The sequence below is a fragment of the Sus scrofa genome, chromosome 9 (assembly GCF_000003025.6).
Source record: "Sus scrofa isolate TJ Tabasco breed Duroc chromosome 9, Sscrofa11.1, whole genome shotgun sequence".
NCBI classification, from domain to species: Eukaryota; Metazoa; Chordata; class Mammalia; order Artiodactyla; family Suidae; genus Sus; species Sus scrofa.
In genome coordinates this window covers 95382299-95397023 of record NC_010451.4, presented here as the reverse complement: position 1 = coordinate 95397023, position 14725 = coordinate 95382299, and the positions used below count along the sequence as shown (strand labels likewise).

Sequence of the window (14725 nt, the reverse complement as noted above, 5' to 3'; positions counted from 1 at the left end):
CATTTAATAACTGTTTATCACTTACCCTGGTTTTGATCTATACAAAATAACAATATGCCAGTAACTGCTCTGATTATAGAATGGGTAGCTATGTCTTCCTAGCTATGGTACAGAGTTCTTTGTATCTAGTTCTTCCTTCATCCAGCTAGCCCAGTAATCCTAGATCTGAAGAATTTGTAGATCCCAGTGAATAAAATCTGTACATTCTACTACAATCTAAGAATCTCTTCTGCTTTCTCCATAAATATTCTTTACATCCACATTTCAAGAAATTTTTACATTTCTCTAATTTTACATTTTTTACAAGAAATTTTACATTTACATTTTTACATTACTACAAAGAATGTTGTAAAGAATGAACTTATTGAGTCTTCTGCTCTCCTTTATAAACAAAGCAGTTGCTTATGACTCTATGAAAGGACAGTATGGGTTCCTCAGTCAGCCATGCAAGGGAAGGATGTTTCTTTACAAGGCAGGAAGAATCAGGACTCTAACAGGAGCAGGGCCACTGCATCTAGTTACTTAGGTTGTACGTGGCAAAAACGCCATGCATAAGGATGTGCAAATCACACTGCAGACATCTTTATTATCCTGACTATTTTCATAGGTTTATGTTCGGATATAATTATTATACATAGATTCCTAAGAAGTGAACTTTTTATATTCATTAAGACAAACTTCTGGCAGATAATCTTATTTAATAAAATCTCATTATGTGTTTTTCACCCTTCCATCAAGGCATATGATGAAAAGAATTTATTTTCTATTTGTACAAAGGTAACTACATTTCTCTAATTTTACATTTTTTACAAGAAATTTTACATTTACATTTTTACATTACTACAAAGAATGTTGTAAAGAACGAACTTACAACAACGAACTAGCTTCATGTTCTTTTATATCATGTTAGGCAATCACGGATGAAAACCTAAGTCAAGGAGCAAATATGCCATACTAGTGGTTTTGAACAAATAATGATATAATAAGTCAAGGAAAATTTGTAAAAATTGTATGTGATCATCAGATAAATTTTAATGATGGCTTCAATGCTAAGGTAAGAGATTTTAATATTCTCCAGCCTTTATTTTGCTCACTCACGCTTACAGAAGGGAGTTTTATGATTTGGTCTTTTCCTCATGAAGAGATTTACACAAGGATGAAACCAACACAAGGAACAGTATACAGGGAGGGGACGAGCTGAGTTAAATTCCTGGAGTCGAGCAGGACTGACTCACTGCCTATGATTTCATCATTTTTCAAAAGCTCAGTTTTACCAAATAATCATAGAATTTGAAGTGAATATTTGTGTCCTTCCAAAATCTACAGATTGAAGCCCTAACTCTCCCAGGGCTATGGTATTAGGAGGTGAGTTCTTTGGGAGGTAATCAGCTTTAGAAGAGGTTGAGGGTGAGATCCTCATGACAGGTTAGTGCCTGTATAAGAAGAGACCAAGGATGCTCGCTCTCACTCTCTCACAGCCCTGTGAAGACACCACAGGAAGGTGGCCATCTGCAAGCCAAGAAGACAATTTTCACTAGGAACCAAGCTGGCTGGCACTTTCATCTTGGACTTCTCAGCCTCCAAAACTGAGAAATAAATATCTGTCCTTTAAGCAGCCTAGTTTATGGTATTTTGTTATGGTAGCTCAAGCCAACTAACACAGTAATTTTACAAGATTCTGAAATAAATATTTGCATAAAGAAATAAAACAACTGCTTTTCCAGTTATAAATTATGGAGTCAGAAAGATTAGGGACTATGAGAGACACAGCACTGTTTAAAAAAGGCAAATAAGGCTCATAGTAAAGTACTATACACATAGGAGATATAATTTGAATAATTAGAAAGAAAAAGCTCTGAATCACACCTAAAACATTTCACTTTTCTGGGAGTACTTTATTAAAACACAGCCATCCCTGGAAAGTAACCTATTATGCTAATTCCTGATTTGGTGAGATTCTCAGATTGGGCTACCATGGAATTAAAACAATGCATGGATGATTCCCAAATTATCTGACACAGTTTACAAAAAAGTCAGTTCTGCTTGAAGTTTTCTGTGAAGTTGATGGAGGGCAATTCTCTAGGCAGCCTAGGGGCAGTGAAAAAGTAGTGGTTGCCTGAAGGAAAGATATCTGGGAACAGAGATCCTAAAAGATAAGATCTCTTATTTAAATTTTGCCTGGGGTGGACATTTTAGCCAAATACTGGAAGTGATGCAAAAGACTTTACAATTATTTCTTTTAATTTATAACTTAATTTTTCAAGTCTCAAAGATTCTGTGTTATGCTCTTTTTATGCACAAGTTTCAAAGTTTTGCTTAAACAGCATGAGCAATAATTAACTTGCTTTAATTCACTTAGTGACCTACATGGCTATTAACGCTAGTGTAATTCTGTAAGGCATGAAGAAAGATCACTTTGAGAAGCAGTTTTTTTTTAACTTTTCTTGGAAAGCTAGCTAACTTATCTGGTATTGCCCACAATCACAGGGATTGTTGTATGTGACCATACAACTCAATTCAGAGAGTAACACACTCAGCTTTGGAAAAGAGTTGAATTTCTCCTTCCCTCTCTTACTCCTCCTACTTACTTCCCTCTTCCCACCACCCCCCACCGACTTTCCACTAGAAAACAGAGAGAAGGAGATAATTAAAAATAAGTATCAATATTTTCACTCCCTGAAGTAATATTATTTCAATATTTTAGCTCTCACATACATCCTTACATAGACAGATAGATAGACAGACAGACTGACAGACTGATAGAAGAACTAAATACATAAAAAATATAAAAATTAATACTTAGAGAAAAGACAAATATTAGCAATATGTTTTAAAACTGGAATGCCGTGGAATTTTGGTTTCTTCCTAGATACCTGAAAAACATTAGCAAAACAGACATAATTCTTTATTCTTACATATAGTCCAATTAAATTCAATACAGCTTTATATGTGTTTCTGATAACTAACTTATAGTTACTAACTTATTTAGGTTATATAGGAGACGACAGTGATGATTAAGAATCTGGAAGTTCCCATTGTGGCTCAGTGGTAACGAACCAGAGGAGTTTCCATGAATACATGAGCTCAACCCTTATCAGTCAGTCAGTTAAGGATCCAGCATTGCTGTGAGCTGTGGCATAGGTTGCAGACACAGCTTGGATCCCACGTTGCTATGGCTGTGGCATAGGCTGGCAGTTACAGCTCTGATTCGATCCCTAGCCTAGGAACCTCCATATGTGGTCCTAAATGACAACCCCCTGACACCAAAAAAAAAAAAAAAAAAAAAAAAAAAAAGAAAGAAAGAAAAAAGAATCTGGTCTGTTTTTGTTTTTAGTATATTTTATAGAATGTTATGCTCCTCAAACATTTTTGGATCATTTGCCACATGCTTATTCTCATGCTACATGTTAGGTTTACCTATAAGATTTCAGATGGAATTCAGTTTGCAAAGGTATCTGTTTAAGTATTACAATGTCAAAAATATTTCAGTAAGTTGTCAACACTTCAAAATAAACACATGCAAATCCAAGTATCACATTTCTCTCTTAAAAATGAAACATAACAATGCAGATTTCTACAGAGCAAAACCCAATTGTATTGGAAGGTTAAAGAAAAAAAGAGAGATGCCTATTTAAATAAGTATTTTAAAATGTATATATCAAATAGGATGATTGGGAAAGAATATTTTTTACATGAGTGGATCACTAAAAATATGAGAATATAAATTCTAATTTTATAACTATGTAAAATATTTAGAGTAATGAAAGAATTTCAAGCTAAGGAAATTCCCATTGTGGCTCAGTGGTTAACAAATCCGACTAGGAACCATGAGGTTGTAGGTTCGCTCCCTGGCCTTGCTCAGTGGGTTAAGGATCTGGCGTTGCCATGAGCTGTAGTGTAGGCCGGCAGCTGTAGCTCTGATTAGACCCCTAGCCTGGGAACCTCCATATGCCACGGGAGTGGCCCTAGAAAAGACAAAAAAAAAAAAAGAATTTCAAGCTAAAACAACAAAATAGTTTTCTTTTCATTAATGTATAATATTAAACACTGACTCTGTTGTATCCAATGTTAGCAAGGGTATGGGGAAACACACCTCCTCAAGAGCATGAAGTGCTGGTTAAAGTTTAAGAAGCATAAACTTTCTGGAGGGCAACTTTACAATGTATATAAAATATTTTACTTCCTTTGACCAGTAATTTTACTCAATAACCAAAGATGTTCACAATATTTATATATAAGGTTTTTCATGTGCAACATCATTTACAATAGTAAAAACTGGATATATACCAAAATTCTAACAATAGGGGATTGATGAAATAACATATAAAGGAATGCAGTGTAGCTATTAAAAGGAGTGTTATAAAAAGCAATTTAATGACATGGGAAAATGCTCATGGCAGTCTGTGAAGTGAAAAAAAAAATGTTTTAAGGGACTATGTATACAATGATTTCATTCTGAAAAATAGTAAATAGATAAGATAGAAGAATAAACATCAAAATGTCACCAGCTATCTCTGGGTAATGTTCATGGGGGAAGAGATATTTACAGATGAATTCTATATAATTTGTAAACTTTCTACAATGAACACTTTGTTTTACTTTTAGACGTTCTTAAAAAAAAATGTAATCAGAGAACTTGAGAGATGGAAGATCCTTTCACCCTATGTAATGTCTCTATTGACAAGGTTGTGCACTCTTACAGTTAAGCTGACAAACAGCCCACACCCTATGCATTCTTTTCCCTAGACCAAACAGTTTACCCCACTCTTTTTTTTTTTTTTTTTAATAGCAGGACTAGGCATTTCTTTTGTGACTTTCTTTTGAATAATATCCTAATTACATATAATTATAGTCTAATAATATTCTAAGAAGAAACAAAATAGGATCAGATAGCTTCCTGTTATCTCTTCCTTTCCTTGAATTAAATTGGGGTCTATGTTCAAGAAATAGAATAGGTCTCTTTTGTTTCCTCTTCTTCCACTCCTCCCTGAGCCCCGTTCCAATTAGCTAACATTCATTATGGTAAATAATTCACTATTTTTCAGTTATAGTACCTCTGTGTAAAGGGACAGTCTTTGCAAACACTTGTTAATTTTAAAACACACTCTTGGGAAGTAGGTAAAAATTACTAGAGAGAAGGGAGGAGAGAGGGTAACGCCAAAGGTAGTAAAAGATGTCAATAAAACCACACACTTGTCTCAGTTTTCTGTTGCCCAGAATCTATGCAATGCTGAAAAACGAGGATCTGCATTATGATGATAATGATGAGAGAAACAATTTGAGGGATCCAGGTTTTAGACCTTACACAGAGAACTCAGACCTTCATGTGTAGATTTTAGTGTTTTATAAGAGCACATGCTATAGGGTAAGATTTCTGGATTTAATTCCTGGCTTCACTATTTACTAGGAGTGTAATATTGGCCAAGCCATTTAATTGTTCTGGCCTCAGTCTTCTCATCTGGATAATGAGGAATAATAATAAAATCTAACATGTAGTGCTGTAAAGATTACATGAGATTATAGGTATAAAGCACTGAAAAAAGTTCCTAGAATATGGTAAGCGCTATAAAAATCTTAGCTGTTCTTGGTAACTCTAAAATACAATATTATTTTAAAAGGACAAATTAAAAAGAAAGAGACAAAGACGTATTCATAAGTCGACATAGAAGTTTACAGACTTCAGTAAAAATAGAAGAACTCCCCAAATCTCTATTCCTAGGTTAGTGGTAGGTATATTTCAAGTTAGAGGTGACTACCAGCTCTCAAATACAACTGAATTGGAAGAAAGGGTTCCACACACTAGGTCTTACATGCTCTCTAGGGTACCACCTTCAAAAAGGTTTATCACCCTTTGCTTTAACTTAAAAAGAGGGGTAATTGAGTTACTGTATAACTGGAATTAGTGAACATACTGAAATAAGAACACAGTCACAATGAAAACCTTTACTGATTGACCTTGAGTGTTTATCTCTCATCTCTTCCATGGGAAAACTGACATTATTTTATTGGAATAAATCTAAAACACCCTTTTCCTACTTGTCTCCTTATCATACCTTTAATAGTGGTGAAACACAAAACATAAAAGTGCTCCCACTGTTTATGACATGCTTCTACTGTTACATAACAAAATAATTTTGAAAAATCATAACCAAAGCATCTTTTTTCTCATGAGTTCAAAAATGAACCAATGCTTTTGCAGATTTGGGCGCCTGCTCACAAGCACCTGATGTTAAACACAGTGAAGAGATTAGAATATGAAAGGAAGAATACATCCTAGAATAATCTCTTTCTAAAAAAATAAATGTAAAAACTATTTCCTGTTGCATCTGAAGCAACCACGCCTAATACATTTCTGTGAGTATAAATATGCCCGAAAAATCACATTTACTACTAACTGAATACAAAATCTGGCATAACCAAAAGTTTCTTTTGTTTTGATTATTTTGTTTTGCAGGACAGTCATCCACAGAGGATTGGTTCCAGGACCCTGACAGATACCAAAATGTGAGAATGCTCAAGTACCTTATATGACGTGGCTTACAACATATGTACTTTAAATCATCTCTAGATTACTTATAATACTTAATACAATGTAAATATTACATTAATTATTGTAAATATAATGTAAATACTACGTAGATAGTTGCTAGCGGGCTCAGTCCAAGTTTTGACTTTTGAAACTTTCTGGAATATGTTTCTTATTTGGAATGTTTTCGATCCCCAGTTGGCTGAATTCATGGATATGGATCCCGTGGATACTGAGGGCTAACTGTACTGCCTCTATGTATAAGTCATCATTTGTGCAATATCTATATTCCTCTGGAGATTGAAAACTCCATGAGTGCTTTCATACACATATTTATGCACATATTTAGGCTCTTAATAAATATTTGTTGAATAAATAAACAAATGAGTGAATAAACCTGTTGTCTTAGATTCTTAGTCTTCTAATTTTCTCCTTATTTCATTAGGCAAAATATGTCTTATTGTTTCATTTTTTTCACATCGATGAAGTGAAGGTTTTTTAATCTAATTGTGCTTTCTCATAACACTCACTATTTGCTGTCAGTAAATATGAAGTCAACTGCTCAGTCAATACTCCTGGGTTATAGTGGTTAGAGGAGACATTCAAGGATGCTGAAACAGAAGCCTCAAGATGTCCATGCTTCTGCCCAAAGTTAGAACTTTTCATCTGGAGTTACATTCAGAAAGTGATTTATTTTCCTAAAAGAGAGTAATTCTCCCCTATCACCAAAGTGTAAGAAGTCAGGTCAGAACACAGAGCGTCTCGCCTAAGTCAGAACATTCAGATGGGAAGAGGCAGTGAGAGCCATAGTGCTGTGAAGATAAAGCAAGCAACATGATTACGGGGAGCATGTGCAGCTTGGACAATGCAAAAGCAACCCAGGAAAGACACCCCAGAGATGATGAGGGTAGTTATACCTGTCTAAGGGGTTCCTCTGGTCCCTGAGGAAGCTTAAATTCAAAGTTTAGAGTAGGGCGCCCCTATTTATTCTTTATGTTATCTCCCATGGTTATGCTTATGTAAATTTTCAAGTAAATTAGTTCTTTTTTTTACATTTTTAAAATTATATCTAATTTACAATGTTGTGCCAATCTCTGCTGTACAGCAAAGTGACTTATATATCTATTTTCCCTTTCTTATATTATCTTTCAGCCAGGTCTATCTCAAGAGATCATATGTAGTTCCCTGTGCTATATGGTAGGACCTCATTGTCCATTCTAAATGTCATAGTTTGCATCTTAAATTATCAAGTGTGTGTTTGTAATGTTGAAACAACTGGTGATTTTGTGTACATTCACAAAACACATGCATTAAGTGAAAAATACAATCCTAAAAACACAATATTTTGTGATGGTTTATTTTTAAGTATTTCAAATGTATTTCTGTAAAGGAAATCATAATATTCAGAATTAACACTTTAAAAAGTATAGTATGTCTAATTTCTGAAAATAATGTCATTCTTTTTGGCAAGGCAGAAATATTTTATACCTTATTAATCTTTACACAGAATACTGGTGTAGCCTTAAAAATAATATACTAATGCCATTAATTCAATAAAACCTAGTATAAATATTTGCTATCATATCAGTACCAGTTTAACAAATATATTTTTTAAAGTCTCCTACTTACATTGGCATCTTTCCCAGCTAATTTACATAGTTCCACTCGTTCCTTTGCAGCAGGCCAATAAATCTGCAAAACATTTCAAGGTGTGTTAGAAGCTGAGTATCTAAAACACGCTACAATTCTAATTAGGAAAGTGAGTGTGTGAAATTAAAGAGTGAATGTCAAGCTAACATCACATTCTTAGGTATGATGTAAGAATTTGGGAAATTTAAGTATTTTCCAAAGCCACCCTAAAAAGTTGATGAGAAAAAAACTAGGCAGAATCATCCATTATTTTTATTAATCTTCAAATTTCTTTTTAAACATAATTAATAACATAAATCATGTTGAGTATGCTATAACTTCTTATTGTGATATCAACAGAATTTGAGATTAGCATTTGCTTAAGTAAGAGATTCTTTTTACCCTGTTTTTTTCTTGTTTGTGCAGAGTGGTCCTGCAATAGAAACACATGCAATGAGGTGGGAAACAGCTCTTCGTCATAAACATATTACCACTCCAGGTCAAAGACCGGTGTGAACTTATTGACAATATTCAACACAGATGGAGTTAAGATTTACCTGTTACTTAAACATTTTATAAGCATTATCTTAGTTCAATCTCACAATGATCCAGTTGGATATAGCTGTACTTATTCTTCCCATTTCCAGGTCAGAAAATTTCTTCATACAGTCATTAAGTAACAAGCCAAGGGCCATGGAGCTGGTTTGAAACAGTCAAAATATAACCCAAAGTCTGTCCCTTGAACTGGAATAGCGGAGGGTGGAATCCTTAACCAGCATGTGGTAAATATCATTTGGGCAAATGCATAAGGAAGACAAAGGCATCAGTCTCCTTGATTGGTCACTTTTAATCATGCTTTAATAGTCTTAGATTTATCACAAATAATTGGTTTTGTTTTTAACAAACTTTAGAAATTCTTCCAGGAAATTTTTCAAAATAAGGCTCAAAACCATTGCATTTCTCCATTAGCTTACAGAAAGAAATGCTCTTTGTTAAGCTATAGACAAGAAGAAACAAGAAAGTCAGCTCTGAGTTGCTTATAATGTATGTTCCAACAGTTCCTGACAAACTTTTATTATGTTTCTCACCAATGTTAGCAGAAAATGCTTTAATAGGTAAGGAAAAAGAAAAATATCCTAAGGGAATACACAGAGAAACTTGTTAAACCTGGAATTAACAACTGATTTAGAAGTCACTAATGTTTACATGATTATTATTTTCATAGTGAAATTTTAAGGTTTTAAGTCTCTGAATAAAGAATACAGAATCACATCCACATTCTCTTAATAAACAAATACAATGAAATTATTGAGATTTTTTAAAAATGAAGCGAGGCTGTTCATTTAGAGCACATTTTAACAACTACAAACTACAATGAAAGGGCAGGGTCTTTGAGCCAGCAGGAAGCTCAGGCGACCAGCTAACCTTGGTGTTGTTCACAATGAAGACTTAAAGATGCTCTTTATCAGAAATGGTCTAAATCAGTGCAATTATAATTTCAAAGAATTCTGAACAGTAGCCAGCAGTAAAACATGGATGGACCTCAGCAATTCATTATTAAGTGAAAAAAGAATATTCCTCAAAATGACAAACAGAAAATGATCTCTTTAGAATAACGTTAAAAACAACTATAATAAAAGACACTTTTTAGGTATATATGTAGTTACAATAAATATGTTTTTTAAAAAAGCAAAAGAATGATAAATTTAGAATTTAGAAAGATGGTTATCCAAGAATGATAAAAAAAAAAAAAAGGATAAATTGGTGCTAAGAAACAGCTTACTTCAGAGAGCCTAGCTTTTGTTCTGGATGGTGCATTTTCAGGTGGTTAATACATAACTGAAGATGACTAAGTAATGTAAGTTAGTAAATAAATCAAAATAGACCATGCATAGGGCAAGTGGCAACAATCAGTCAGCCACCTAGAATCATGAAGGCCAAAATAAATGAATAACTGAATAGCAAAAATAAAACACCGGAGTTTTCAGGAAATTTGAGAGCTTCTTCCATTTGTTTTTTATTGTTTGTTTTTGTTTGTTTGTTTTTAATTACTGGTAGCAAAAATACTGATTTTTTTTTCTCTGTTAAAAATAACAACTTGAATTTATGGAATCTTGGCTTCATATTTGAATCTATGAGCTCATGGTATCCTCTCACATTTTTCTTGTTGATTCTTTTTTTATTATTACTAGTGGTGAAATATACATAAAATAAAATTTACTATCTTAGCCATTTTAAACATACAGTTCAGTATTGTTTAGTATATTCACTTTGTGTAACTAATCTCCAGAATTCTTTCATCTTGCCAAACTGCAACTCTATACTTGCTGATTTTGAATATTATAGTAACTTCACAAAGGATAACTCTATCATTGGAAAGAAAATAAATGGTACACAGAGCATGGCCATGATCTGTCAACTGGCTTAATCACTAGCTCATTACATTTGGTCTCGAGTCTAGATTAACATTTCTTTGAATCCTTTTAATACGTCAGATTGTGGTTTTGTATGATGGTCAGATTTAGTCACATTTCAGAAACGAATTTAGAATAAATATCCATAGATTAGTTTAGACCTGAATATCTGAATGGTATTAGTATTATAGAAAAAAAAAAAGGAAAGGAAATACAGAACTCTTCCATATTAAGTGTAACTTAAAAAAGAAGAAAGAATATTATAAGATTCCATTCTTTGACACTAAACCAGTATACTGAATAATATATGAAGCAACTAGTAAGATAAATGGTGTTTCTAAAATTGATTTTGAACATATTTAAAGGAGCTTCAAAAAGGAAGGAGTTATTTAAAGATGGACAAAATGTGGAAGCAATCTAAGTGAAAATTCCAAGGTTGACACAGAGAGGTTACTGTTCATTAATCATTTGTTCAGTAGATACATAATTCTGAAGGGCCTTCAGTATACCTAAGGTGTGGCACTGAGGTGCTAAGATATGAGTCAGGAAGAAAGTTCTGTAAATAGATGGGGTCACTGCATTTCCACAAGAATTAGAAGCATAACGAGAAGGGAACACCGAAGATGGAGCCAGGATGCTCAGGAAGCCCTAAGGACAGCGAAACAAAGTCCCTACCAGTCCCAACTTCCAAACCATTGTTTTAAAAGTACCTGCTCTTAATAGTGTCAACTCTAATGTAATAGTTTAGCTTAATACTTTCAACTCTTATTTTGTCTTAGAGACTTGACACCAAAATAGTAACTGCAGATTCTTTTTTCCCTTTGCAAAGGGATACAAATTTCTAAAATATGTTTTAATGGTTCTGAGGTACATTTTCAGTTGTGAATTTTAAGTCATAAGCTTGTAAATTGAATTGTGTCATCTTGGTAAATGAAGCAATACAACAAAAGGACAAGTTTGGACAAACTGGGTTTCTGATTAATGGATAAGTGTTACACAAAGATACTCAAGCATGGAAAATTTGTTGGACACCAGAAACCAATTTTAATAAATCTTCTACTCTGTTTATAAAGCAGATTATTCCCAAAAAATGTTCTCACTTTTCATCATTCACCTTCAATTACATAAAGTCTAAAACTTGTTAAAAATAGAAATTATCCTTGGATCATTATTGTCACTGCACAGGAATTCTAAGATACTATCACAAAGATAATTTTACTTCTTAAGGAAACATTCAAGCATTAAAAATAAAGTTGTTGAGATTATACACTGGCTTATTTTGACACCATGCTCTCAAGAATTTAGGAACCACAAATAGAATTACCTTAATAATAATAATCTAGGAGGTAACTGATTGTCTTCCATACTGTAAACATTTACTTAAAAGGAAAAAGATATCCATTGTAGTTGTGCCAATATTTAAAAGCTATCATTTTAATTATGATTTATGGTAAGATTTTTCTTTTACTTGTCACCTCGTCATTAGAATAAAGGGTTTATTTTTTAAAATTCTTTTTGATCCCTTGTTGGTAGTAAAATAAAATTTCACTTAATTCAATCTAAAAAAAGAAGGAATATAAACAAATCAACCCCCCATACACTCTTATATAGGGTTGGCAGAAACATGTTCAAGTATTTTATTTTTCAATAATCTTTTGAAGTGACATCTCTCTCTATATATAAAAGCATTCTACCACTTCCATATATTTCTAGCTAAATTTAGGGTGCATGTGTAGATGGATATGGAGGGGGTAAAACAATAAGAAAAATATAGAGACACACACAGACACACAGAGGGAGAGACATATTAAGTCTGATTGGGTATAGAATATTTCATGTATAGACTCAGGTTTCAATATGGCTTACACAAAAGCCCAAAAGGTACCTGAGATCCTGAGATTATTTCAGTGGCCCAGTCAGTACACTTTGAGATTGCTTCACTCTCAGACTGAACCTTACACTTAAAAATACAAGTTCTGTGGAGTTCCCTTCGTGGCTCAGTGGTTAACAAACCTGACTAGCATCCATGAGGATGCGGATTTGATCCCAGGCCTCGCTCAATGGGTTAAGGATCTGGTGTTGCTGTGAACTGTGCTGTAGGTTGCAGATGTGGCTCAGATCCCGAGTTGCTGTGGCTGTGGCATAGGCTGGCGGCTATAGCTCCAATTGGACCCATGGCCTGGGAACCTCCATATGCTGCAAGTGCGACCCTAAAAAGACAAAAAGACCAAAAACAAAACAAAACAAAACAGACAGACAGAAAGAAAAGAAAATATGCAAAATAAATAAATCAATAAATGAATACAAATAAAAATACAACCTATGATCTAGTTATCTTCTTTTTCTGGCCAAGCCCATGGCATGTAGAAGTTCCCAGTTCAGGGATGAAACGTGTACCATAGCAGCAAACCCAGGTGGCTACATCGACAATGCCAGATCCTTAACTCACTTTGCTACAAGGGAACTCCTGTAGTTATACTGATTTTATTTGCTTACTTCTATCCAAAACTCCAGATGGTTTGTTTTTGAAGCACTTTTACTTCACTTTAAACACAAATAGGCAGGAGGAGCTCAGAGTAAAACACTTCAATATCTCTAACAAGTAATGTTTCAGTTTTAAGTTATATAATTCATTAGCAGTTATCACTGCATAAGGTGAAATGTCAGACAATTTATTTTTAATTATTTAATCTTAGGCAAGTGACAGAAACATTCAAATAATGATAAGGCCTTCTAACAACATCCTAAGGAAATTCTAATTATATCTGTTCTTTGTTTCATCTTTGGAGAAGAAATTTAATTGACTCAAGTTAGCAAGTGCAAGGTCATTCAAACACCCTTTGGCCTAATTTAGAAAAGTCAAAACAACTGAATAGAATACGCAAGAGGAAGTTATAACTTGTTCGTAAACCTAATTAAAGCCAACATTTTTTTCAGAGGCTTAAAAATGCAAGTGGCTATCTCTGTCAAAGAACAAGATTCAAGTTTCTGAATGGTTGTAAAGAAGTTGGGAAAATGCTGCTCTAAATGCCATATGGTACAAAGATTTGAACAACTAAGGGAGCAATGACTACTCTAGATTCCAAGGACAGAGGGAGGTGGAAGATGTGAGCTCAAAGAACCAAGTATAAGAAAATAAGAACAGAGGCTCCAACCATCAAACTTGTAGAACTGAAACTAGCCTGATTAGAAAATGTTACAGAAAAGGAATTCAAATTCTCAAGTTTGGGGTCTGATCTGCCCACAAAGCTTCCTATATGAAGTCCTGTGAGAGCACTATCTCTCACTTTACTGTTTCATGACTCAGCTCAAAGCTTCTTCCACTTAGCTTTCTTCCACCAAATACCTCTGAATTGCAATATACTCGTGTTTGTTACTTCCATCTGTCCCTTTCTTTTCCCAAGTAGATCTAGTTTAGGACCCTTCTGTGGCAGAAAGATGAATGAACTGCAGTGGAATAGGAAGATAAGGGTTCTAGTCTCTACCACTCCGCTTGTTAGTGCTCTTTCAAATATGACCTTGTTTTTATTCTCAGAATGAACTTATTCAACCTGGAACAGCACAAGCTCAATAAAAATGTACTGCATGAAAATGAGAGAAATGCGACTGTGGCATACAGATTCAAAGGAAATTAAAGACATCCACACACATGGATTGATAATTTGTACGCTTGTAGTTACAGATGTCAGAATTTTCTAAGGAATAAAAGTTCAGTCTCCATTATCTTCTTAAAGAAGTATATGACTCATTAAAATTTAGTAACCACTGAAATTGAGTGACAAAGGACATTGCTTTTTCTTCCAACCCTCTTTAGCATCTGGCACAACATTGCATACATAATAAGCACTTGAAAATTATTGAAAAGTGATCTGCAGAGTTTCCCTTAACATTGGAGACAGAGAAGGAGTTCTTGTCAGAGTTCTGGCAGAGGTCTGAGCATTCTGACAACATCCTGACAGTCCATTACAGTGGCCAGATGGAACCCTCACATCAGCACCCAGGCAGGGGAGCGAGCACATCCATGAACGAGGCGATTGTTTTACCTCTGTGATTACTAGACAGCATGTGCTCTGCAGGCAATAGGAACAGATTCATCACCATAAAACTAAGCAGGGTGTCTTATACCAAAAGCTAATTTATTAGGATGTCTACATGG

General features: G+C 34.2%; 1 protein-coding gene across 1 annotated transcript in view; it reads right to left on the bottom strand.

The window, feature by feature from the left end:
- SEMA3D (semaphorin 3D) overlaps window positions 1-14725 on the bottom strand; it is a 205473-nt gene that overhangs the window by 89086 nt on the left and 101662 nt on the right. The window contains exon 5 of the mRNA XM_021063476.1: window positions 8156-8218. Coding sequence (XP_020919135.1) covers window positions 8156-8218 — 63 coding nt within the window. The remainder of the gene's footprint in view (window positions 1-8155; window positions 8219-14725) is intronic.